The sequence below is a fragment of the Anolis sagrei genome, chromosome X (assembly GCF_037176765.1).
Source record: "Anolis sagrei isolate rAnoSag1 chromosome X, rAnoSag1.mat, whole genome shotgun sequence".
Classification (NCBI taxonomy): Eukaryota; Metazoa; Chordata; class Lepidosauria; order Squamata; family Dactyloidae; genus Anolis; species Anolis sagrei.
The window spans coordinates 3,007,313-3,033,590 of record NC_090034.1 but is presented as its reverse complement, the minus strand read 5'-3'; the positions used below and the strand labels follow the sequence as shown (position 1 = coordinate 3,033,590).

General features: G+C 47.2%; 1 protein-coding gene across 1 annotated transcript in view; it reads right to left on the bottom strand.

The window, feature by feature from the left end:
* Positions 1 to 5,613: 5,613 nt before the first annotated feature.
* LOC132780029 (dynein axonemal assembly factor 5) overlaps positions 5,614 to 26,278 on the bottom strand; it is a 49,627-nt gene continuing 28,962 nt past the window's right edge. Inside the window, exons 10-13 of the mRNA XM_067460552.1 lie at positions 16,813 to 16,963; positions 10,111 to 10,258; positions 7,670 to 7,861; positions 5,614 to 5,932 (exon numbers count right to left, since the gene is read on the bottom strand). Of these exons, the coding sequence (XP_067316653.1) occupies positions 5,787 to 5,932; positions 7,670 to 7,861; positions 10,111 to 10,258; positions 16,813 to 16,963 (637 nt within the window). The 3' untranslated portion in view covers positions 5,614 to 5,786. The remainder of the gene's footprint in view (positions 5,933 to 7,669; positions 7,862 to 10,110; positions 10,259 to 16,812; positions 16,964 to 26,278) is intronic.

Below are 26,278 nucleotides of genomic sequence, written 5' to 3'. Positions count from 1 at the left end.
CTTCGACTCCAAGGGGAGAAAAGGGAAGCGGGGAAGGGCCAGAAGCCACGCCCACATTCTTTGGCCACGCCCTCTGTCTTAGACTTAAGAAAAGGGAAGGGCCAGAAGCCACGCCCACACTCTTTGGCCACGCCCCTGTCTTCGACTCCAAGGGGAGAAAAGGGAAGCGGGAGGGGAGAGAAGCCACGCCCGCACTCTTTGGCCACGCCTCCTGTCTTCAACTCCATAGAGAGAAAAGGGAAGCGAGAGAGGCCACGCCCACACTCTTTGGTCACGCCTCCTCTCTGCGACTCTAGAGGGGAAATGGGAGAAGCCACGCCCACACTCTTTGGCCACGCCCCTCTACGGTCTGAGAAAACGGGACGGGGAAGGGGCAGAAGCCACGCCCACACTTTTTGCCACGCCCCCTTCTTTCGACTCCCAGGTCCAGAGGACACGCCCACACCCTTTGGCCACGCCCCATCCCTTCCACTCTTTGGAGAAAAGGAAAGGGGGAAGGGCCAGAAGCCACGCCCTATATATTCGGCCACGCCCCCTCTTTTCGACTCCTAGAAGGACCAAAAGCCACGCCCCCTCTGACTCCTAGGAGAAAAGGGAAAGCAGAAGCCGCGCCCCCTCTTCGGCCACGCCCCCTCATTTCGACGCCCACAGTGGCCGGCCACGCCCCCTCCCTCTAAGCCACCAAACCACGTGGATTCCACGCTCCAAAACAGGCTTCTAGTTGCTCTCCCTTTTCACCCAATCACAGCGCAGAGCCCGCCTCCTTATCCTCCAATCGGCAGAAGGAAGGGCAACCCCGGCGCCGCCATCTTGGACGCGGGCAAGGTTCCTCTCGCCCACCCCAGCCGCCGCCATTTTTGAAGCGGGAAAGTAAATGACGGTGGCCATTTTGAGTAAGGGCATTTTAAGCCTTCCCAGCCAGTGCAGTGGGATTGGAGTAAAGCTCAAAATTACTATTTATTTATTTCTGTAGTTATACTTCTTTTATTTGTACCTTTCCTCCTCCCTGGAGAGGAAGAATGTAGCGTGGAAAGCCTCACCGTTCTCGCCCAATCAGAGCACAGGGCCCGGCCCGCTCTCCTCCAATCGGCGGAAGGAAGGGCGGCCGCAGGGGCGCCATCTTGGACGCGGGCAGCCGCCATCTTGGCAGGCCAAAGTGAAGCTGTAGGTTGGAAGCTTCCCTTCTGCAGCCTGGTCTGCACACTCACAGCCCAATGCCCAAAACCAGAGACACTGACAATGTCATCCATGCAATCAGACAAAGTATTCAATCATTTGCAGCACAAACCAATGGGAAAAATATATTTTATTGTTAAGTCAGCACTTTAGGATGCGAAAACAAACATTTCCAGCAGGCCGCATTCAAATGGCCAGCCACTGCCAGAAGGGACAGAGAGTTTCATCTATGCTGATGATCGTGCCATCACCGCTCAAGCAGGGAGCTTTGAGATGGTTGAACAGAAGCTCTCTGAAGCTCTAGGTGCCCTTACTGCCTATTACAGGGAAAACCAGCTGATTCCTAATCCATCTAAAATGCAGACATGTGCTTTCCACCTTAAGAACAGACAAGCATCCCGAGCTCTGAGGATTATTACCTGGGAAGGAATCCCACTGGAGCATTGCAGCGCACCCAAATACCTGGGAGTCACTCTGGACTGTGTTCAGATCTACAAGAAGCACTGCCTGAATATCAAGCAAAAAGTGGGTGCCAGAAACAATATACGAAAGCTGACTGGCACAACCTGGGGATCACAACCAGATACAGTGAAGACATCTGCCCTTGCGCTGTGCTATTCTGCTGCTGAGTATGCATGCCCAGTGTGGAACACATCTCACCATGCTAAAACAGTGCATGTGGCTCATCATGAGACATGCCGCATTATCACGGGGTGTCTGCGCCCTACACCACTGGAGAAATTACACTGCTTAGCCGGGATTGCACCACCTGACATCCGCCGGGAAGTAGCAGCCAATAGTGAAAGGACCAAGGCAGAGACATCTCCAGCCCATCCCTTGTTTGGGTATCAGCCAGCACGTCAACCACTTAAATCTAGAAATAGCTTTCTTAGATCTACAGAGACACTCGCTGGAACACCTCAGCAAGCGAGGGTTCAAAAGTGGCAGGCTCAAACCCAGCACCTCAATCCGTGGGTGATACCAGATGAGAGACTCTCCCCTGGGCACACAGAAGACGGGGCGACTTGGAAGGCGCTGAACAGACTGCGCTCTGGCCCCACGAGATGCAGAGCCAACCTTCAGAAATGGGGCCACAAAGTGGAATCCTCGGCATGCGAGTGCGGAGAAGAGCAAACCACTGACCACCTGCTGCAATGCATCCTGAGCCCTGCCACATGCACGATGGAGGACCTTCTTGCGGCAACACCAGAGGCACTCCAAGGGGCCAGATACTGGTCAAAGGACATTTAACCAGCTACCAAGTTTGCAAAATCTGTGTGTTTTTTTTCTTTTTAATCTGTGTGTTTGTTTTGTTCTGTTAGAATTGTAATACAATGGTATGGTTGCTGATGACACAATAAATAAATATAGCAGGCGGCATTGCAATAAATACCCATAATTAATTCATATAATCCTCAAGGTGTTCCATCTTCGTAAGATTTACCTGAAAAGTAGTAACAAATGTAGATCCTGATACGTTTACAACGTTCAGGCTGCTGGATCAGGTTAGAAATGTCTTAAGGCACAAAGCAGTATTATTTCCACGGAAATACAAAATAAGGCCCCTTCTACACTGCCATATAATCCAGATATACTTGGCCACGGTAGTCCAAGCTCTGGTTACATCCCGGATTGATTACTGCAACGCGCTCTACGTGGGGTTGCCCTTGAAGACTGCCCGGAAGCTTCAGATGGTCCAGCGCTCGGCAGCCAGGTTGCTAACGGGAGCGGCACTCAGGGAGCATACCACTCCTCTGTTGAGCCAGCTCCACTGGCTGCCAATCTGCTACCGAGCACAATTCAAGGTGCTGGCTTTAGCCTATAAAGCCCTAAACGGTTCTGGCCCCACTTACCTCTCCGAACGCATCTCCACCTATGAACCGGCTAGGACATTAAGATCGTCTGGGAAGGCCCTGCTCTTGGTCCCGCCTGCGTCACAGGCGCGCTTGGCGGGGACGAGAGACAGGGCCTTCTCAGTGGTGGCCCCTCGGCTATGGAATGCCTTGCCGGCAGACAACAGACAGGCACCTTCGTTGCTGGCGTTTCGGAAAAAGGTTAAGACCTGGCTTTATGAACAGGCGTTTGGTTGAACAGTGCAATCAATCAAGGAAGACGGTAAATGGAACATAGGAATGGCACAAGGATTATGAGAACGGATCTGATTTCACTGAGGCGTTATGTTGTGTGTGTTGACTGTCCTGTTTTGTTTTGTTAACTGTTGTGGGTTGATGTTGTTGATCCTGTTTGTCGCACTTGTTGCGTTTTAATTGCACTAACACTGTTAATAATTTGTACCATGTAAACCGCATAGAGTCGCCTGTCTGGCTGAAATATGCGGTATAAAAATAAAGCAAAAGTCAAACCCGCATTTTGGACTTTAGGAGAGCTGATTTCCAAAAAATGAAGGAAACGCTGAGCAGCATTCAGTGGACACAGATACTAAAAGATAAGAGAGTTACGGATGGATGGGAATTTCTCAAGAGTCAAATACTCAAGGCACAATTGCAAACTGTGCCAACAAAGAGAAAAAATAGGACAAGTGCAAAGAAGCCAGAATGGATGTCCAAAGAACTTCTAACTGTGCTAAGACACAAAAGAGACATGCACAAGAAGTGGAAAAAGGGAGAAATCACCAAAGAAGAATTCAAACAAATAGCCAACACCTGTAGGGAAAAGGTCCGCAAAGCTAAAGCAAAAAACGAGCTCAGACTTGCCAGGGACATTAAAAACAATAAAAAGGGCTTCTATTCTTATGTCAGTAGAAAAAGGAAAAACAAGGAGGCGATAGGACCTCTTCGAGGAGAAGATGGGGCAATGCTGACAGGGGATAGGGAAAAGGCAGAACTACTTAATGCCTTCTTTGCCTCGGTCTTCTCACAAAAAGAGAGTCTTCAACCTCAGCAAGATGGAGTGGATGAGGGATTGGAGGACATCCAACCCCAAATTGGGAAAGAAGTCGTCCAGGAATACCTGGCCGCTCTTAATGAGTTCAAGTCCCCAGGGCCAGATCAACTACACCCAAGAGTACTGAAGGAACTAGCAGAAGTCATTTCGGAACCATTGGCAACCATCTTTGAGAGTTCTTGGAGAACGGGAGAAGTTCCAGCAGATTGGAGGAGGGCCAATGTGGTCCCAATCTTCAAGAAGGGAAAAAAGGATGACCCAAACAATTACCAATGTCCGGTCAGCCTCACGTCAATACTAGGCAAGATTCTGGAAAAGATTGTTAAGGAAGCGGTCTGCAAACACTTAGAAACAAATGCGGTCATTGCTAATAGTCAACATGGATTTATCAAAAACAAGTCATGCCAGACTAATCTGATCTCTTTTTTCGAGAGAGTTACAAGCTGGGTGGATGCGGGGAATGCCGTGGATGTAGCATGTCTGGATTTCAGGAAGGCCTTCTTTGACAAGGTCCCCCATGACCTTCTGGCAAGGAAACTAGTCCAAGGTGGGCTAGGCAAAACTATGGTGAGGTGGATCTGTAATTGGTTAAGTGGACGAACACAGAGAGTGCTCACTAATGCTTCCTCCTCATCTTGGAAAGAAGTGACGAGCGGAGTGCCGCAGGGTTCCGTCCTGGGCCCGGTCCTGTTCAACATCTTTATTAATGACTTAGATGAAGGGCTAGAAGGCAGGATCATCAAGTTTGCAGATGACACCAAATTGGGAGGGAGAGCCAAGACTCCAGAGGACAGGAGCAGGACTCAAAACGATCTTGACAAATTAGAGAGATGGGCCAAAACTAACAAAATGAAGTTCAACAGTGATAAATGCAAGATACTCCACTTTGGCAGAAAAAATGAAATGCAAAGATACAGAATGGGGGACGCCTGGCTCGAGAGCAGTACGTGTGAAGTTGGGCCATCTTAAGGGTTCCTATTTGGCAGACTTTTTAATCATATAACAATGGGGGGAATATGACCTTAGGAAAGTCCTCTTTTCCTCCAAGCCGATCCTTCTTTCAAATCTTTCCACTAAGGACATTCAGAAAAGTTTCCTCTTTGTGCCTTATCTGATTGTAAGAGGAAAACCCAGATTAAGCCATCAATGCTTATCACAGACCCATCTCAGGACAATAAAGTGGCTTGATTCCTGGACTCGATAAGCCTAAGGACATTAAAACTCCATAATCCACTCAAGAATGTGTTGTCTCCCTTCATCCCGCCTCCCTCCCTTGGACTTCAATTCCCACCATTCCTAACAGTCTCAGGCCCCCTCCTTTCCCCCCTCAGGCACTTAAGCGGAAAGGGAAAAGGGAAAAAAAAGGGACCCGAGGCTGTTAGGAATGGTGGGAGTTGGAATCCAAAACACCTGGAGGGAGGGCCAAAGTTGGCCCATGCCTGCAATATAGGGACTCATGGCAATAAATACAGTGGAACAGATTAAAAAGTCTTTCACACATTTTCAATTTTTCAAAAACACACTTTAAAATAGTTTCTTAGGTTTATAAAAACATATTTTATATAATAATAATAACAAAACTTTACTTAGAAATGAGCTGAATTTTGAAAGAGCGCCAGCTTTTTAACGTCACTGTTTATTGAAGTGTCCCACTAACTACTACGGCGGCATGAGCAGGACAACCTCTTGATCCCAACGTAAGGCATTTATGACTCGGAGTATCTCCATCCGGTCGATTCAAGGTGGAACAGCAGCTGATCGCAGAAGGTTGGCGTGCGGTGCTTGTGCACCACGGTTTCGATTTCTTTCGCCAATGCGTCCGGGTAGAGGAGACCCCCTTCTTTCAAAGTATCTGCAAAACACACACAAAGTTTCTGGAGTTCCAAAAGCAGCCTGTTTTGTGTTTTTCATTCTGTGACAAAACAACTGATGGGAGACACCACGTCATGTCATCCAAAACAACTCCAGAATGCCAACAATTCACATAATTTGAGGGAAGAGCAAGGTAGTCAGCCAGGCTGTCGGCCAGCTAGTTATTAGCTAGTTGCATTAAATCACTACTGACCATGAGGTTGTGAGTTCGAAGCTAGCCTGAGTGGGAGTGAGCTTCTGACCATTCATAGTCTAGCTTGCTGTTGACCTATGCTGTCCAAAAGACAGTTGCATCTGTCAAGAATGGGGGACAATGCCTGACTCAAGAGCAGTACGTGTGAAAAAGATCTTGGAGTCCTCGTGGACAACAAGTTAAATATGAGCCAACAATGTGATGTGGCGGCAAAAAAAGCTAATGGGATTTTGGCCTTCATCAATAGGAGCCTAGTGTCTAGATCTAGGGAAGTCATCCTCCCCATGCTCTATTCCGCTTTGGTTAGCCCACTTTACCTGGAAGATTGTGTCCAATTCTGGGCACCACAATTCAAGAGAGATATTGACAAGCTGGAATGAGTCCAGAGGAGGGCGACTAAAATGATCAAGGGTCTGGAGAACAAGCCCTATGAGGAGCGGCTTAAGGAGCTGGGCATGTTTAGCCTGAAGAAGAGAAGGATGAGAGGTGACTTCACAGTGTGAGGTAGGCCTTAGTCTGTGAGAGAAGCTTCAGTATGAGGTAGGCCTTAGGCTGTGAGAAGGCTGAGTGTAAGAAAGACTGGTGTGAGAAGCTTGTTGAAGGCCTCATGTGTAAAGCTGTGTAAAAAGCTACTGTTTTAAGTTCCTGTGTAAGTTTGGTCTGTGAAGAGGCTCTGTGAGAGCGAAGCTGTTTATCTTTTAAGAAGCCCAGCGTGGAAGCAAAGAAGGAAGAATAAAGAACTTTATTTGTGTTATGGAAACCTTTCCACCGCCTTAAGTTGCCTTTGTAAATTCGGTGTGTGAAGAGGCTCTGTGAGAGTGAAGCTGTTTATTTGTATAAGAAAGAAGCCCAGCGTGGAAGCAAAGAAGGAAGGATAAAGAACTTTATTTGTGTTATGGAAACCTTTCCACCGCCTTAACTTGCCTTCATAAATTCGGTGTGTGAAGAGGCTCTGTGAGAGTGAAGCTGTTTATTTGTATAAGAAAGAAGCCCAGCGTGGAAGCAAAGAAGGAAGGATAAAGAACTTTATTTGTGTTATGGAAACCTTTCCACCGCCTTAACTTGCCTTCATAAATTCGGTGTGTGAAGAGGCTCTGTGAGAGTGAAGCTGTTTATTTGTATAAGAAAGAAGCCCAGCGTGGAAGCAAAGAAGGAAGGATAAAGAACTTTATTTGTGTTATGGAAACCTTTCCACCGCCTTAACTTGCCTTCATAAATTCGGTGTGTGAAGAGGCTCTGTGAGAGTGAAGCTGTTTATTTGTATAAGAAAGAAGCCCAGCGTGGAAGCAAAGAAGGAAGTATAAAGAACTTTATTTGTGTTATGGAAACCTTTCCGCTGCCTTAAGTCGCTTTCGTAAACAAGCAAACAAACAAACTGTTCTTCTAAATAGTGTAACCATGTTATTTTGCTATAAAGACCCCCAGTTTTCACGCTGCGATGCCACAGGAGCTGCTTCTTCTTCTCAGAGAATAAAGGTACTTAGAGTCAACTGTCTTAGAGGAATAACTTTCTGAATGACTTACCCAAGACAGCGGATTGGATGTTATGGTCAGGGTCGTCCAGGTGAATCAGAAGCGTCTCGTACACAAACCGAATATTGTCTTTCAACAGGGCTTTCTTCTCGTCGTCGTCGATACACCTGAACCAACTCGTCAAGGCTTTAGCTGCAGCCAGGCGGACATCAAGCGACCGATCTTCCAATCGGCTTAAGAGTTCTAGAAAAGAGGCAACGTTGTCAACAGTACAGGAAACGGGAATGAACGGAAGAAGTGATACTGCGAATAATAAATACAGAGATCTTTATAGTTCTTAACTTTCAGACCCTTCTGAAATCTATATACAAGCAGTTCCTGAGTTACAAACATCCAACTTACAAATGACTCCTACTTAAGAACGGGGGTGAGAGAACATAGGGTGAGAGGAATCTCTCCCAGAAGAGAAATCCACCCCCCGGGTGAGAATAATCTCCCCCCAGAAGGGAAATCCACCCCCCTTGTGCTGCTGAACTGCTGACCCGAAGGTTGGCAGTTTGAATCCACAGGACGGGGTGAGCTCCTGCTATTAGCCCTAGCTCCTGCCAACCCAGCAGTTCAAAAACATGCAAATGTGAGTCGATCAATAGGCACCGCTTCGACGAGAAAAGGCAAAAAGCAGCCATGCAGACCACATGACATAGAAGGTGTCTTTGGACAACGCAGGCTCCTTGGTTTGGAAATGGAGAAGTGGACCTCCCCCAGAGTCAGAGATGAGCACCACCTCCAAAAGCCTGAAATGAGAGGAGAGGCCTTTGCCTTTGTATTTGCATCTCATTGTATTTCGTTGGAACAAGGCATTGAATGTTTGCCTGTGCCTGTTTATATGCTGTAATCCACTCTAAGTTCCCTTGGGGAGAAGGCCGGAATATAAATAAAGTGTTGTTGTTGTTGTTGTTGTTGTTATTTACTTATTTATTTATTTACGGCATTTATATGCCGCCCTTCTCTCCCCAAAGGGGACTCAGAGCGGCTTACAAGATATATTTTCATACAATATATTATATTATTGGCATAGCACAATATCAGTATTATACATTACCATATTGCACTATACCATTATATCGTAATATTGTTAGTAATATTAGATGTAATGTAAATATATAATTATGATATTGTATTATTTTATTACTAGTATTATTATTATTATTATTAGTAATAATAATAATAATTATTATTATAATCATCATTATCATCATCACCATTACCATAATCATATTTGCAAGCTTGGTAGTTGATTAAATGTCCTTTGACCAGTATCTGGCCCCGTGATAATGCGGCATGTCTCATTAAGAGCCACATCCACTGTTTGAGCGTGGTGAGATGTGTTCCGCAATGGGCATGCAGACTGAGCAGCAGAGTAGCATAGCGCAAGGGCAGATGTCTTCACTGTGTCTGGTTGTGATCCCCAGGTTGTGCCAGTCAGCTTTCATATGATATTGTTTCTAGCACCCACTTTTTGCTTGATATTCAAACAGTACTTCTTGTAGGTCAAAGCACTGTCCAAGGTGACTCCCGGGTATTTGGGTGCGCTGCAATGCTCCAGTGGGATTCCTTCCCAGGTAATAATCCTCAGAGCTCAGGATGCTTGTCTGTTCTTGAGGTGAAAGGCACATGTCTGTGTTTTGGATGGATTAGGGATCAGCTGGTTTCCCCTCTAATAGGCAGTAAGAGCACCTAGAGCTTCAGAGAGCTTCTGTTCAACCATCTCAAAGCTCCCTGCTTGAGCAGTAATGACAGTATCATCAGCATAGATAAAGCTCTCCATCCCTCCTGGCAGTGGCTGGTCATTTGTGTAGATGTTGAGCATGGATGGAGCAAGCACGCTCCCCTGAGGCAGGCCGTTCTTCTGTTTCCGCCATCTGCTTCTCTGGCCCTGGAACTCAACAAAAAAGCTCCTGTTTGGTAGCTGATTTCCTTGAGCGGTGATGGCACAATCATCAGCATAGATGAAGCTCTCTGTCCCTTCTGGCAGTGGCTGGTCATTTGTGTCAATGTTGAACATGGATGGAGCAAGCACGCTTCCCTGAGGCAGGCTGTCCTTCTGTTTCCGCCATCTGCTTCTCTGGCCCTGGAACTCAACAAAAAAGCTCATGTTGGGTAGCTGATTTCCTTGAGCGGTGATGGCACGATCATCAGCATAGATGAAACTCTCTGTCCCTTCTGGCAGTGGCTGGTCATTTGTGTAGATGTTGAACATGGATGGAGCAAGCACGCTCCCCTGAGGCAGGCCGTTCTTCTGTTTCCGCCATCTGCTTCTCTGGCCCTGGAACTCAACAAAGAAGCTCCTGTTTTGTAGCAGGTTTCCTATGAGGCGGGTGACTGCATCGAGCTTCATTACCTTCCTGCTGAAGTGGTATTGATCTATTCACATTTGCATATTTTCAAACTGCTAGGTTGGCAGAAGCTGGGGTTAGCATCTCATATCACACCTGGATATATTTTGGTGAGTTCGAACCGGTTCCCACAGCTGTCCAAAAACGTGCCAATAATCTGACAGGATAGCAAGCGAGTCGTTTTGGAATCTTCGTCCAGCGTGGCAATGATTTTAGGCATTAGGTCATTGCTGACGCTCACCATCTGAAACCCAAGGAAGGAAAGCATTAGCATCAGAGAAAGATCATTGGATCTCTTGTACAGATTGAGGACGAGACACAGCAATATCCAAAGGAGAAATATAATTCATACAAAGGTAAACATTTCCAGTTGAAGAAAACTAGTAGAATTTTGTGTGAGGGACTGCATGAGACCATCTAGACCAGTGGTTCTCAACCTGGGGGTCAGGACCCCGAGGGGGGTCACGAGGGGGTGTCAGAGGGGTCACCAAAAACCATCAGAAAGCACAGTATTTTCTGTTGGTCATGGGGGTTCTGTGTGCAAAGTCTGGCCAAATTCTATCATTGGTGGGGTTCAGAATATTCTTTGATTGTAGGTGAACTATACATCCCAGCAACTACAACTCCCAAATGTCAAGGTCTATTTTCCGCAAACTCTACTAGTGTTCACATTTGGCCATATTGAGTATTCGTGCCAAGTTTGATCCAGATCCATCATTGTTTGAGTCCACAGTACTCTCTGGATGTAGGTGAACTACAACTCCAAAACTCAAGGTCAATGTCCACCAAACCCTTCCAGTATTTTCTCTTGTTCATAGGAGTTATGTGTGCCAAGTTTAGTTCAATTCCATCATTGGTGGAGTCCAGAATGCCCTTTGATTGGGCATTCTATAAATCCCAGCAACTACAACTCCCAAATGACAAAATCACCCCCCCCCCCCCAAAGAACGCAAATTTGGGCATATCAGGTATGTGTGCCAAATTTGGTCTAGTGGATGAAAATACATCCTGCATATCAGATATTCATATGACGATACATAACAGTTGCAAAATTACAGTTAGGAAGTAGCAATGGAAATAATGTGGGGTTTCGTTTTGGTCACAGAAGAAAGGCTTCTTTGTATAACAGGCCTGGGCAAACTTCGACCCTCCCTGCAGGTGTTTTGGACTTCAACTCCCACCATTCCTAACAGCCTCTGGCCTTTTCCTTCCCCCCCTCAGCTGCTCAAGCATGAGTTAAGACTTTCCCAAAGATCTTAGACATAGACGTGAACATGGAACGAGACGCATTTGGAACACAGTTTACAAACTAAGGTAGCACCTGAATACATTTCTGACATTCAAAGCCTGCACTTCTATAGTGTTCCAGAAGATGGGGCTCATGCGCAAATGTATGCGCCCGACCAATGCTTTCCCTTCTCAGACCCAAACCTTCCCACACTTGGAATTACAACCTGCCTCCTTTCCTTGCCGTTTTCTATTTCTCTTGCTCAATCTCCCATGAGCCAAATTAGACAGAATATTGAGGAGGCTTGCCACAAATGTAGGCAAAACGTTTGGGGGTGCGGAGGAGGATGACTTTCAATAATTTTGGGGGGCAAGTGCACTCGACTAACAGTTGGACAAAACCCTTCCCATACTTTTGGAGATGAGGTTTGTAAAGGAAGCTCTCTGATAAGTTTTGAGGTTGTGGGGAAGCCAGGAAACTTCCCTGACCCCCAATACAGGAGGAGACTCCAGTGGAGCAATGGGTTAAACCCTCATGCCAGCAGGACTGCTGACCGAAAGTCAGCAGTTTGAATCTGGAGAGTGGGGTGAGCTTGCTTTCTGGAGAGTGGGGAGAGTGGGGAATCTGGAGAGTGGGGAGAGCGTGTTTTCTGGAGAGTGGGGAGAGTGGAGAGTGGGGAATCTGGAGAGTGGGGATAGCGTGTTTTCTGGAGAGTGGGGAGAGTGGAGAGTGGGGAATCTGGAGAGTGGGGTGAGCTTGTTTTCTGGAGAGTGGGGAGAGTGGAGAGTGGGGAATCTGCAGAGTGGGGAGAGCGTGTTTTCTGGAGAGTGGGGAGAGTGGAGAGTGGGGAATCTGGAGAGTGGGGAGAGCGTGTTTTCTGGAGAGTGGGGAGAGTGGAGAGTGGGGAATCTGGAGAGTGGGGAGAGCGTGTTTTCTGGAGAGTGAGGAGAGTGGAGAGTGGGGAATCTGGAGAGTGGGGAGAGCGTGTTTTCTGGAGAGTGGGGAGAGTGGAGAGTGGGGAATCTGGATAGTGGGGTGAGCTTGCTTTCTGGAGAGTGGGGAGAGTGGGGAATCTGGAGAGTGGGGAGAGCGTGTTTTCTGGAGAGTGGGGAGAGTGGAGAGTGGGGAATCTGGAGAGTGGGGATAGCGTGTTTTCTGGAGAGTGGGGAGAGTGGAGAGTGGGGAATCTGGAGAGTGGGGTGAGCTTGTTTTCTGGAGAGTGGGGAGAGTGGAGAGTGGGGAATCTGCAGAGTGGGGAGAGCGTGTTTTCTGGAGAGTGGGGAGAGTGGAGAGTGGGGAATCTGGAGAGTGGGGAGAGCGTGTTTTCTGGAGAGTGGGGAGAGTGGAGAGTGGGGAATCTGGAGAGTGGGGAGAGCGTGTTTTCTGGAGAGTGAGGAGAGTGGAGAGTGGGGAATCTGGAGAGTGGGGAGAGCGTGTTTTCTGGAGAGTGGGGAGAGTGGAGAGTGGGGAATCTGGATAGTGGGGAGAGCTTGTTTTCTGGAGAGTGGGGAGAGTGGGGAATCTGGAGAGTGGGGAGAGCATGTTTTCTGGAGAGTGGGGAGAGTGGAGAGTGGGGAATCTGGAGAGTGGGGATAGCGTGTTTTCTGGAGAGTGGGGAGAGTGGAGAGTGGGGAATCTGGAGAGTGGGGTGAGCTTGTTTTCTGCTTCCCTGGAGACTAGGACGCAAGGGAAGAATGGCTTCAAACTACAAGAGAGGAGATTCCATCTGAACACGAGGAAGAACTTCCTGACTGTGAGAGCCGTTCAGCAGTGGAACTCTCTGCCCCTTACAAGGCAAACTGTTTCTCCCCTTCTTTCTGCCACCTTGCTCGCCCAGCATACTTTTGTATCAGATTTTCACCACCAGTCTCGTGGTGAAAACTAGGGGGTGCTGGTGCTTTGTTTCTACAGTGTTGCTAAAGTTCTGTTGGTGAAAATTTCAGAACTCTAACAAAATTTCCAAAATTTCATTATAAATGGCAGTTCCTAATAAGTTCTGTCATAAAAAATTCACCAATAATGAAATAATTGTATGTGATGGCTGTGGTGTGTAAATAAGCTACTGTGTGAAGTTCCTGTGTAACTGGTGTGAGAAGAGGGTCTGTGTGAGAACGAAGCTGTTTATCTGCATGTGAAAGAAGCCCAGCGTGGAAGCAAAGAAGGAAGTATAAAGAACTTTATTTGTGTCGTGGAAACCTTGTTCTTGTAAATAGTGCAACTATATTATTTTGCTATATAGGAGCCCCCGGTGGTGCAGTGGGTTAAACCCCTGTGCCGGCAGGACTGAAGACCGACAGGCCGCAGGTTCGAATCTGGGGAGAGGCGGATGAGCTCCCTCTATCAGCTCCAGCTCTTTATGCAGGGACATAGAATCATAGAATCATAGAATCTAAGAGTTGGAAGAGACCTCCTGGGCCATCCACTCCAACCCCATTCTGCCAAGAAGAAGGAATATTGCATTCAAATCCCCCCTGACAGATGGCCATCCAGCCTCTGTTTAAAAGCTTCCAAAGAAGGAGCCTCCACCACACTCTGGGGCAGAGAGTTCCACTGCTGAACGGCTCTCACAGTCAGGAAGTTCTTCCTCATGTTCAGGTGGAATCTCCTCTCTTGTAGTTTGAAGCCATTGTCCCATTGCGTCCTAGTCTCCAAGGAAGCAGAAAACAAGCTTGCTCCCTCCTCCTCCCTGTGGCTTCCTCTCACATATTTATACATGGCTATCATATCTCCATATTTATACATGGCTATCATATGAGAGAAGCCTCCCACATCAAATCATCCAGGTGTCCCCTGGGCAACGTCCTTGCAGACGGCCAATTCTCTCACACCAGAAGCGACTTGCTCCTGACATGACAAAAAAAATTGCTATAAAGAGATTTGGAAGAGATAGCATTGTTCTGTGTGTTTGTGCTTTTTTCCCTTTTGGACTACTGTTGCTGGGCCACGCTGCTGCTGATAAGTTACTTTGCTAGACATTTATGAGAAGGGTCTTTGGTTAATAAGATCATCAAGTTTGCAGACGACACCAAATTGGGAGGGATAGCCAATAGTCCAGAGGACAGGAGCAGGATTCAAAACGATCTTGACAGATTAGAGAGATGGGTCCAAACTAACAAAATGAAGTTCAACAGTGACAAATGCAAGATACTCCACTTTGGCAGGAAAAACGAAATGCAAAGATACAGAATGGGGGACAATGCCTGGCTCGAGAGCAGTACGTGTGGAAAAGATCTTGGAGTCCTCGTGGACAACAAGTTAAACATGAGCCAGGAATGTGATGTGGCGGCAAAAAAAGCCAATGGGATTTTGGCCTGCATCCATAGGAGCCGAGTGTCTAATCTAGGGAAGTAATGCTACCCCTCTATTCTGCTTTGGTTAGACCACACCTGGACTATTGTGTCCAATTCTGGGCACCACGATTCAAGAGAGATATTGACAAGCTGGAATGTGTCCAGAGGAGAGCGACTAAAACGATCAAGGGTCTGGAGAACAAGCCCTATGAGGAGCGGCTTAAGGAGCTGGGCATGTTTAGCCTGAAGAAGAGAAGTCTGAGAGGGGATATGATAGCCATGTATAAATATGTGAGAGGAAGCCACAGGGAGGAGGAGGAGGGAGCAAGCTTGTTTTCTGCTTCCCTGGAGACTAGGACGCAAGGGAACAATGGCTTCAAACTACAAGAGAAGAGATTCCACCTGAACATTTGGAAGAACTTCCTGACTGTGAGAGCCGTTCAGCAGTGGAACTCTCTGCCCCGGAGTGGGGTGGAGGCTCCTTCTTTGGAAGCTTTTAAACAGGGGCTGGATGGCCATCTGTCAGGGGTGATTTGAATGCAATATTCCTGCTTCTTGGCAAAATGGGGTTGGACTGGATGGCCCAGGAGGTCTCTTCCAACTCTTTGATTCTATGATTCTATGATTCTATCTACAGACCCCAGGCTTCAAACTACAAGAGAGGAGATTCCATCTGAACATTAGGAAGAACTTCCTGACTGTGAGAGCCGTTCAGCAGTGGAACTCTCTGCCCCGGAGTGTGGTGGAGGCTCCTTCTTTGGAGGCTTTTAAACAGAGGCTGGATGGCCATTTGTTAGGGGTGATTTGAATGCAATATTCCTGCTTCTTGGCAGAATGGGGTTGGACTGGATGGCCCAGGAGGTCTCTTCCAACTCTTTGATTCTATGATTCTAGGAGTGGGTTAAACCCCTGTGCCGGCAGGACTGAAGACCGACAGGCCACAGGTTTGAATCCGAGGAGAGGCAGATGAGCTCCCTCTATCAGCTCCAGCTCTTTATGTGGGGACATGAGAGAAGCCTCCCACATCAAATCATCCAGGCGTCCCATGGGCAACGTCCTTGCAGATGGCCAATTCTCTCACACCGGAAGCGACTTGCTCCTGACACGACAATTTTTTTTTGCTATAAAGAGATTTGGAAGAGATAGCATTGGTCTGTGTGTTTGTGCTTTTTTCCCTTTTGGACTACTGTTGCTGGGTCACGCTGCTGCTGATAAGTTACTTTGCTAGACATTTATGAGGAGGGTCTTTGGTTAATAAGCCCACTCGCCCAGCAAAAGTGTCACGGCTTTTTAACTGGCTCATTGCTCTTTCTCATTGCTCATCAAGCAAAAAGTGGGTGCCAGAAACAATATCATACGAAAGCTGACTGGCACAACCTGGGGATCACAATCAGATACAGTGAAGACATCTGCCCTTGCGCTGTGCTACTCTGCTGCTGAGTATGCATGCCCAGTGTGGAACACATCTCACCACGTTAAAACAGTGGATGTGGCTCTTAATGAGACATGCCGCATTATCACGGGGTGTCTGCGCCCTACACCACTGGAGAAATTACACTGCTTAGCCGGTATTGCACCACCTGACATCCGCCGGGAAGTAGCAGCCAATAGTGAAAGGACCAAGGCAGAGACATCTCCAGCTCATCCCCTGTTTGGGTATCAGCCAGCACGTCAACGACTTAAATCTAGAAATAGTTTTCTAAGATCTACAGAGACACTCGCTGGAACACCTCAGCAAGCGAGAGACCAAAAGTGGCAGGCTCAAACCCAGCACCTCAACCAATGGCTGATACCAAATGAGAGACTCCCCCCTGGGCACACAGAAGACTGGGCGACTTGGAAGGCATTGAACAGACTGCGCTCTGGCACCACGAGATGCAGAGCCAACCTTCAGAAATGGGGCTACAAAGTAGAATCCTCGACATGCGAGTGTGGAGAAGAGCAAACCACTGACCACCTGCTGCAATGCCACCTGAGCCCTGCCACATGCACAAGGGAGGACCTTCTTGCAGCAACACCAGAGGCACTCCAAGGGGCCAGATACTGGTCAAAGGACATTTAACCAACTACCAAACTCACAAGTTGTGTATTTTTCTGTTTGTTTGCTTTGTTCTGTTAGACTGGTTGTTCTGACACGACAAATAAATAAATATTGCTCTTTCTTCCTCCTCACTTTAGTTTTCAGGCTAAACCTCATTCCGATCTCGTCTAGGATGCATTTTGGCAAAGGCTTGACTTGACTCCGTTGTTTCGGGCAGGGGGGAAAGGGGGGACGCTTACCTCTTCTGCAGAAAGGAGTTTACTGTAAATCAGGGCCCAGAGGCAGGAGACGGCCGTCGTGCGAATGGCAGCTGCGGTTCTCCCCGCTTGCCACTGCAGATTAGGAGCCAGGATGTCTTTCATCACCGTCTCAAGGTAGTTCCCGAACTGCCTGGAGCCAAGAACAAAGAGGAGCCATTGGTGTGTGTGTGTGCAAACATGACGGGATGACAGAGAGGATGAAAAGGCACATTTTCCCTCTTGACAACAAGATAGCCGGAAAAGGAAGAACAGAGCGCGATACAGAAGCGGGAGGAGGGCGGAGACCCTTCCTCGATGACAGTCTATGTTAACGATATCTCATTACGCAAATTTCTTTCAAGGGTGAGATAAGTGGGCTCTGTATAAACAAAATTTCGGGAAGAGGAGAAGCAAGGATCTTCCTGCCAACAGTATGTGTTGTGAGCTTGATCCGTCCCTTGTTCTGGTGTCTCGGGACTAAGGCTATGAATTTGTGGTCTTAGCATAACCACGTTTCAGAAAACAACCTCTGTCTTCAGTGTTGCACACTCGTGGTTTTGTTGCACACTAATGATTTTGTCACTTGTGAGTTGTAGTTGTTGGGATTTATAGTTTACTTACAATCAAAGTACCTTGGGAAGTCTGACTTGGCCACGGTAGTCCACGCTCTGGTTACATCCCGCCTAGACTACTGCAACGCTCTCTACATGGGGTTGCCTTTGAAGACGGCTCGGAAGCTCCAACTAGTCCAGCGCTCGGCAGCCATGATTTTAAAAGTTGTGGAGCGCAGGGAGCATACAACCCGCCTGTTGCGCCAACTCCACTGCCTACCGATCTGCTACCGGGCTGAATTCAAAGTGCTGGCGTTGGCCTTTAAAGCCCTAAACGGTTCCGGCCCAAGCTACCTATCCGACCGCATCTCTGCCTATGAACCCACCAGGACTCTGAGATCTTCCGGGGAGACCCTGCTCTCGATCCCGCCTGCTTCTCAAGCTCGGCTGGCGGGGACGAGAGATAGGGCCTTGTCGGTGGTGGCTCCTCGGCTGTGGAACGCCCTTCCTACGGACATTAGACTAGCACCATCTCTAATGGTATTCCGCAAAAAAGTGATGACCTGGCTGTTTGAGCAGGTGTTCGAATAATGAGTGCAATGATTGGTTAATGAACACTGGAACGGAATAATGGATGACGAATCTGGAGACCATAGTGAATAGTGAGTGGTTATTGTAGTAATTGTTTATTAATTATGTAATATGTTAGGTTGTTAACTGTTTTTACACTGTAGCACTGAATTTTTGCTGTTCTTATTTGTTGTGAAGTGCTGTGAGTCGCCTTCGGGCTGAGAACAGGGGTATAGAAGTAAAGTAAAGTAAAGTAAAGTAAAGTAAAGTAAATAATTGGTACTCTTGTGACCGTAATAATAAAATTCATGCACTCGAGACTAACCCACTCCTTCCTGCCACAATAGGGCTTAAAACTACAATTCGACATATCAAACAACTGGCACTCCTCAACCTTCAAATCACAGGGTTGGAAGATACCCCATGAGCCATAGTGCAACCCTTTCTGCCATGCAGGAAAGCACAGTCAAAGCACCCCCCAACAGATGGCCATCCTGTTGGAAATAGCAACCTTCTATACGCCTCCTATGCTAGTTATTTTCTATTTATATAATTGTGATTGTTTACTATATTGCACGTATATGATTTAATATACGTAACGGCGCTCCATGCAGTCATGCCGGCCACATGACCTTGGAGGTGTCTACGGACAACGCTGGCTCTTTGGCTTAGAAATGGAGATGAGCACCACACCCCAGAGTCAGACTTAATGTCAGGGGACTACCTTTACCTTTACCTTATATGATTTAATATGCAGTTTTCACCCAACTCTATGTTGTCTAAGGTTGTGGGAGGGATTGCAGACCATGTGACCAGTTCTGGGACTATTCAGACTGAGACTCCATTTTAGAACCATGTTTAGTGTCAGTATGCTGCAGTGCATAGAATCATAGAATCCTAGAGTTGGAAGAGACCTGGTAGGCCATCCAGTCCAACCCCATTCCGCTAAGAAGCAGGAAAACCACACTCAAAGCACTCCAAAGAAGGAGCCCCCATCATACTCCGGGGCAGAGAGTTCCACTGCTGAACGGCTCTCCCAGTCAGGAAGTTCTTCCTCATGTTCAGATGGAATCTCCTCTCTTGTAGTTTGAAGCCATGAGTCCATGGCATCCTAGTCTCCAAGGAAGCAGAAAGGAAGCTCCCCCCCTCCTCCCTAGGACTTCCCCTCACATCCTCATCATGTCCTCATCATGTCCTCATACATGATCCTCATCATGTCTCCTCTCCATCTTCTCTTCTGAAGGCTAAACATGCCCAGCTCTTTAAGCCGCTCCTCATAGGGCTTGTTTTCCACACCCCTGATCATTTGAGTCATCCTCCTCTGGACACATTCCAGCTTGTCAATTTCAGATCTGGGACCAGATCTGGAACTATTCAGACTGAGACTCCGTTTTAGAAGTCAGTATGTTTAATGTCAGTATGCTGCAGTGCATAGAATCATAGAATCTTAGAGTTGGAAGAGACCTGGTGGGTCATCCAGTCCAACCCCATTCAGCCAAGAAGCAAGAAAATCACACTCAAATCACCTGCGACAAATGGCCATCCAGCCTCTGTTTAAAAGCCTCCATAGAAGGAGCCCCCACCACACTCCGGGACAGAGAGTTCCACTGCTGAACAGCTCTCACAGTCAGGAAGTTCTTCCTAATGTTCAGATGGAATCTCCTTTCCTTAGTTTGAAGCTATTGCTCCACTGTGTCCTAGTCTCCAGGGAAGCAGAAAGGAAGCTCCCTCCCTCCTCCCTAGGACTTCCCCTCACATGGTCCTCATCATGTCTCCTCTCATTCTTCTCTTCTGCAGGCTAAACATGCCCGGCTCTTTAAGCCGCTCCTCATAGGGCTTGTTTTCCCTTGATCATTTGAGTCACTCTCCTCTGGACACATTCCAGCTTGTCAACATCAGATCTGGGACCAGATCTGGGACTATTCAGACTGAGACTCCGTTTTAGAAGTCGGTATGTTTAGTGTCAGTATGTCGCAGTGCATTGTCGGTCTGTATTGAATCAATGTTCAGTAAGGTATTAGACCGAAGAGAGTGTTAGTCTGTATGCGACAAAGAAGAGACTGAAACAGAATGCTTTAGAGAACTTACTGTTTAAACTCTCAACCAATAAGCAATGTAACTGGATGCTGAATCATAGAATCAAAGAGTTGGAAGAGACCTCATAGGCCACCCAGTCCAACCCCATTCTGCCAAGAAGCAGGAATACTGCATTCAAAGCACCCCTGACAGATGGCCATCCATGTAATGAAGTTTGTAAGAAGAATGTAATGAAGTTTGTAAGTAAATCAACTATGCTACTTTTAATGAAGACTACCTATTTTTAGTCTCTTGAGAGCATGATTTAAAAGCAATATTTTGTACTGTGGCGCAGCAGTTTAAACCGCTGAGCTGCTGAACTTGCTGACTGAAAGGTCGGCAGTTTGAATCCAGGGAGCCTGCTGAGCTCCTGTTGTTAGGCTCGGCTTCTGCCAACCTAGCAGTTCGAAAGCATGCAAATGTGAGTAGATTAATAGGTACGGCTCTGGCAGGAAGGTAACCGTGCTCCATGCAGTCATGTCAGCGGCCACATCAGCTCTTTGTCTTAGAAATGGAGATGAGCACCAACCCTCAGAGTCAGACACAACTAGACTTAATGAAACAACAAGAAATACTGTATTGTCGAAGGCTTTAATGGCTGGAATCACTAGGTTCTTGTGGGTTTTTTCGGGCTATAGGACCATGTTCTAGAGGCATTTCTCCTGACGTTTCGCCTGCATCTATGGCAAGCATCCTCACTACCATCACTACCTCTGAGGATGCTTGCCATAGATGCAGGCGAAACGTCAGGAGAAATGCCTCTAGAACATGGCCATATAGCCCAAAAAACCCCACAAGAACCTAACATGAAATACTGTTTACCCACAAGCATAAAGACATTAGATATATTAGAAACCCACACTCTCTCATGACTTTATTTTCCAGATCACCAGGCTGGGCTACAGCAACGCCTGGCAGGGGACGGCTAGTCACAACAACGTAAACACAGAAAATAAATCACAGAAGGCAATGTATTGAATCTGGATGGGATCAGAGGGACGAAAGTAGAGTTTAATTGCACTAATAGGCAGAAAATAAAGTACACCTAGAATCATAGAATTCTAGAGTTGGAAGAGACATGGGCCATCCAGTCCAACCCCATTCTGCCAAGAAGCAGGAATATTGCATTCAAATCACCGCTGTCAAATGGCCATCCAGCCTCTGTTTCAAAGATTCCAAAGAAGGAGCCTCCACCACACTCCCGGGCAGAGAGTTCCACTGCTGAACAGCTCTCACAGTCATAGAATCATAGAATCCTAGAGTTGGAAGAGACATGGGCCATCATCCAGTCCAACCCCATTCTGCCAAGAAGCAGGAATATTGCATTCAAATCACCCCTGACAGATGGCCATCCAGCCCCTGTTTAAAAGCTTCCAAAGAAGGAGCCTCCACCACACTCTGGGGCAGAGAGTTCCACTGCTGAACGGCTCTCACAGTCAGGAAGTTCTTCCTCATATTCAGGTGGAATCTCCTCTCTTGTAGTTTGAAGCCATGGCTCCGTTGCGTCCTAGTCTCCAAGGAAGCAGAAAGGAAGCTTGCTCCCTCCTCCTCCCTGTGGCTTCCTCTCACCTATTTATACATGGCTATCATATCTCCTCTCAGCCTTCTCTTCTTCAGGCTAAACATGCCCAGCTCCTTAAGCCGCTCCTCATAGGGCTTGTTCTCCAGACCCTTGATCATTTTAGTTGCCCTCCTCTGGACACATTCCAGCTTGTCAATATCTCTCTTGAATTGTGGTGCCCAGAATTGGACACAATATTCCAGATGTGGTCTCACCAAAGCAGAATAGAGGGGTAGCATTACTTCCTTAGATCTAGACACTAGGCTCCTAAAACCTGCATGTTTTACCTGCACAGTATCTCTATCTCTCCGAAGATGGCGTTGAAAGGCCCCTCCACCCAAAATAGGCTGAATCCTTATCCCTGGATCTGATGTTCAACTGACCAGAAACACCTCCCTGGTCAACAGCCAAGGGATAAAACAGGAATCTCCCCCAGAATGTGTTGCTTCTATCAAGTTACTTCAAAGCCGCCTTGAGCTCTAAGGTGGTCCAGGCCAACTGACCCTTGGGGAGCTTTCGTATCCTGGGTAATGGCTCCCCCCCCCCCCCCAAATCCCTTAAATAAAACGTGTCAAAACCACAAAAGGTGGGTTTCAGCAGGAAGGCTTACCTCTCGGCAATGGAATGCTCTCTCGGAAGGTAAGGCCGCCTCAAAGGATGTCATGTTTAATACTCTGAAGCAAAACCGAGAATCACACTGGCGGTTTGTTCAGCAAATTGAGATGCCATTAGCAGGGGGCACTCAAGCCTGTCAGTGTGAACCATCAACACACACACACACACATCCACTCATCTCCTGTTACCTAGGAGATGGTGAAAAGGTGCATGTTATTATGTTATTTTGCACTGTTTATTTTGTGACATTATGCATTTTGTTGTGTTTAATTTTCTGTTGTTTTGTTTCCTATTTTGCTGTATTATTTTTGGGCTTGGCCACAAGTCTCTTTTGGGGAGATGGTGGTGGGGTATATATAAATAAAGATGACGACGATGACGATGATGATTATTTGAAACACCTCAAGAACAGAGAAGCATCCCAAGCTCCAAAGATCACCTGGGAAGGAATCCCACTGGAGCATTGCAGCGCACCCAAATACCTGGGAGTCACTCTGGACCGTTCTCTGACCTACAAGAAGCACTGCCTGAACATCAAGCAAAAAGTGGGTGCTAGAAACAATATCATACGAAAGCTGACTGGCACAACCTGGGGATCACAACCAGATACAGTGAAGACATCCGCCCTTGCGCTATGCTACTCTGCTGCTGAGTCTGCATGCCCAGCGTGGAACACATCTCCCCACACTAAAACAATGGATGTGGCTCTGAATGAGACATGCCGCATTATCACGGGGTGCCTGCGCCCTACACCACTGGAGAAATTACACTGCTTGGCCGGTATTGCTCCACCTGACATCCGCCGGGAAGTAGCAGCCAATAGTGAAAGGACCGAGGCAGAGACATATCCAGCTCATCCCCTGTTTGGGTATCAGCCAGCACGTCAATGACTTAAATCCAGACATAGTTTTCTAAGATCTACAGAGACATTCGCTGGAACACCTCAGCAAGCGAGAGTCCAAAAGTGGCAGGCTCAAATCCAGAACTGATACCAAATGAGAGACTCCCCCCTGGGCACATAGAAGAATGGGCAACTTGGAAGGCGCTGAACAGACTGTGCTCTGGCACCACGAGATGCAGAGCCAACCTTCAGAAATGGGGCTACAAAGTGGAATCCACGACATGCGAGTGTGGAGAAGAGCCAACCACTGACCACCTGCTGCAATGCACCCTGAGCCCTGCCACATGATGCACAATGGAGGACCTTCTTGCGGCAACACCAGAAGCACTCCAAGTGGCCAGATACTGGTCAAAGGACATTTAATCAACTACCAAACTCACACATTTTGTATTTTCTCTGTTTGTTTGGTTTGTTCTGTTAGAAATGTAATATATTTGACTGGCTGCCCTGACACGAGAAATAAATCAATACAATTATTTGAAACAGAACAAGATGAGTCCACAACAGACAAGATCACTCTGCTGCTTGACTGGCTTGTGTCTGAGTCTTTGCAGTTCAAAGACTTGAATACTTGCTGTTAGCCGGTCTGAGTCCCTCTACGGAGGTAGAGAAGATTGGTACCCAAAAGTTTTAAATAAATAAATAAATAAATAAATAGATAGATAAATAAATAATGCTAATCAAGCTGGCCAATGGCAACGTTCACACTTGCCTCACGCAGGCAAAAGTTCTTTCTCCCACCTGGGATGTTCCACAGATATATAAACCTGACTTGCTTCATTTCCAACAGACCTCACAACCTCTGAGGATGCCTGCCATAGATGGGGGCGAAGTGTCAGGAGAGAATGCTTCTGGAAGATGACTAGACAGCCTGGAAAACTCATAGCAACCCAGCGATTCAGGCCATGAAAGCCTTCGACAACACATTATTCATGTTTTTTGGTCAGAAGAAATACGCCTGAATCATAGAATCCTAGAATCCTAGAGTTGGAAGAGACCTCCTGGGCCATCCAGTCCAACCCCATTCTGCCAAGAAGCAGGAATATTGCATTCAAATCACCCCTGACAGATGGCCATCCAGCCTCTGTTTAAAAGCTTCCAAAGAAGGAGCCTCCACCACACTCCGGGGCAGAGAGTTCCACTGCTGAACGGCTCTCACACTCAGGAAGTTCTTCCTAATGTTCAGATGGAATCTCCTCTCTTGTAGTTTGAAGCCATTCTTCCATTGCGTCCTAGTCTCCAGGGAAGCAGAAAACAAGCTTGCTCCCTCCTCCCTATGACTTCCTCTCACATATTTATACATGGCTATCATATCTCCTCTCAACCTTCTCTTCTTCAGGCTAAATATGCCCAGCTCCTTAAGCCGCTCCTCATAGGGCTTGTTCTCCAGACCCTTGATCATTTGAGTCGCCCTCCTCTGGACACATTCCAGCTTAGAGTCAATCTCTCTCTTGAATTGTGGTGCCCAGAATTGGACACAATATTCCAGGTGTGGTCTCACCAAAGCGGAATGGAGCATGGGGAGCATGACTTCCCTAGATCTAGACACTAGGCTCCTCTTGATGCAGGCCAAAATCCCGTTGGCTTTTTTTGCCGCCACATCACATTCCTGGCTCATGTTTAACTTGTTGTCCACGAGGACTCCAAGATCTTTTCCACACGTCCTGCTCTCGAGCCAGGCATTGTCCCCCATTCTGTCTCTTTGCATTTCGTTTTTCCTGCCAAAGTGGAGTATCTTGCATTTGTCCCTGTTGAACTTCATTTTGTTAGTTTTGGCCCATCATCTCTCTAATCTGTCAAGACCGTTTTGAATTCTGCTCCTGTCCTCTGGAGTATTGGCTCTCCCTCCCCATTTGGTGTCGTGTGCAAACCTGATGATCATGAAGACACATTATTTTCTGTTTTCCCATGAGGGTTCCATGTGGCAGTGTGGTGCGCATGTAGAATCATAGAATCATAGAATCAAAGAGTTGGAAGAGACCTCATGGGCCATCCAGTCCAACCCCATTCTGCCAAGAAGCAGGAATATTGCATTCAAATGTGAGGGAGAGTGTGCGAGGCTGAAGGGAGGCTTGCTCCAGTAAGTCCCTTCAAGACATGATGGTTCTGTGTGAGAAGCTTGGCCCAATTCTATCATTTGGTATCCTTCTCTGCTCTTGTCGCTCTTATGACCAATACAGCAACTCAGAAGGAGTAGCCGTTGCCAGCAATACTTCTACTTTCTCAAAATTTCTCAATTACTGGAACCAATTTCTATTCCCAGCAGAGATTGCCAAATGTCAAGGGTTATCATTCCAATTAAATCAATACAAATGGTTGTTCCGCATGGGATTAAGAAGGGCAGGGACTTGCTTATATATAGCTGGCTCCAATAAAGAGAGATGGAATGATGTGCCCAGAGTTTGCCACAGGTTGCTTCTCAAATGCCCTCCCATGCTGTTTCCCAAAAGCCAGATCCGCCCTTTGTAATATCCCTTCTCCTCAGGAGCTTCCTTTTATTTCCTCATCATGCACCCTGTGCATATGCACATTATCTGCCAGAAATAAATCAAATCTCACTAGGTAATAACAGTTCACCATGCAAGATTTGCATTTAACACAGAGGCGGCCCTAGGTAATTTTCAACGGTAAGCAATCAGTATTTAGAATCATAGAATCATAGAATCAAAGAGTTGGAAGAGACCTCCTGGGCCATCCAGTCCAACCCCATTCTGCCAAGAAGCAGGAATGTTGCATTCAAATCACCCCTGACAGATGGCCATCCAGCCTCTGTTTAAAAGCTTCCAAAGAAGGAGCCTCCACCACACTCCAGGGCAGAGAGTTCCACTGCTGAACGGCTCTCACAGTCAGGAACTTCTTCCTAATGTTCAGATGGTTGGCGCCCCCCCCCCCCAACCAATCATTGATATATATTTTGTTTGTCGTGGGAGTTCTGTGTGCCATATTTGGTTCAATTCCATCATTGGTGGAGTTCAGAATGCTCTTTGATTGTAGGTGAACTATACATCCCAGTAACTACACTTGCCACACTTACTCCCTTGCCTGGCCCACTTTGGGTCCGGAGGCGTGCCTGAAGAGAGAGAGAGAGAGGTGGAGATGCCCACCTTTCCTGAAGGTAGGCGCAAAAACAAAGGAGAGAGCGGAGGTGGGAGATACCTCCAGCCGGAGGGGCTCTCTCTCTCTCTCTCTTGG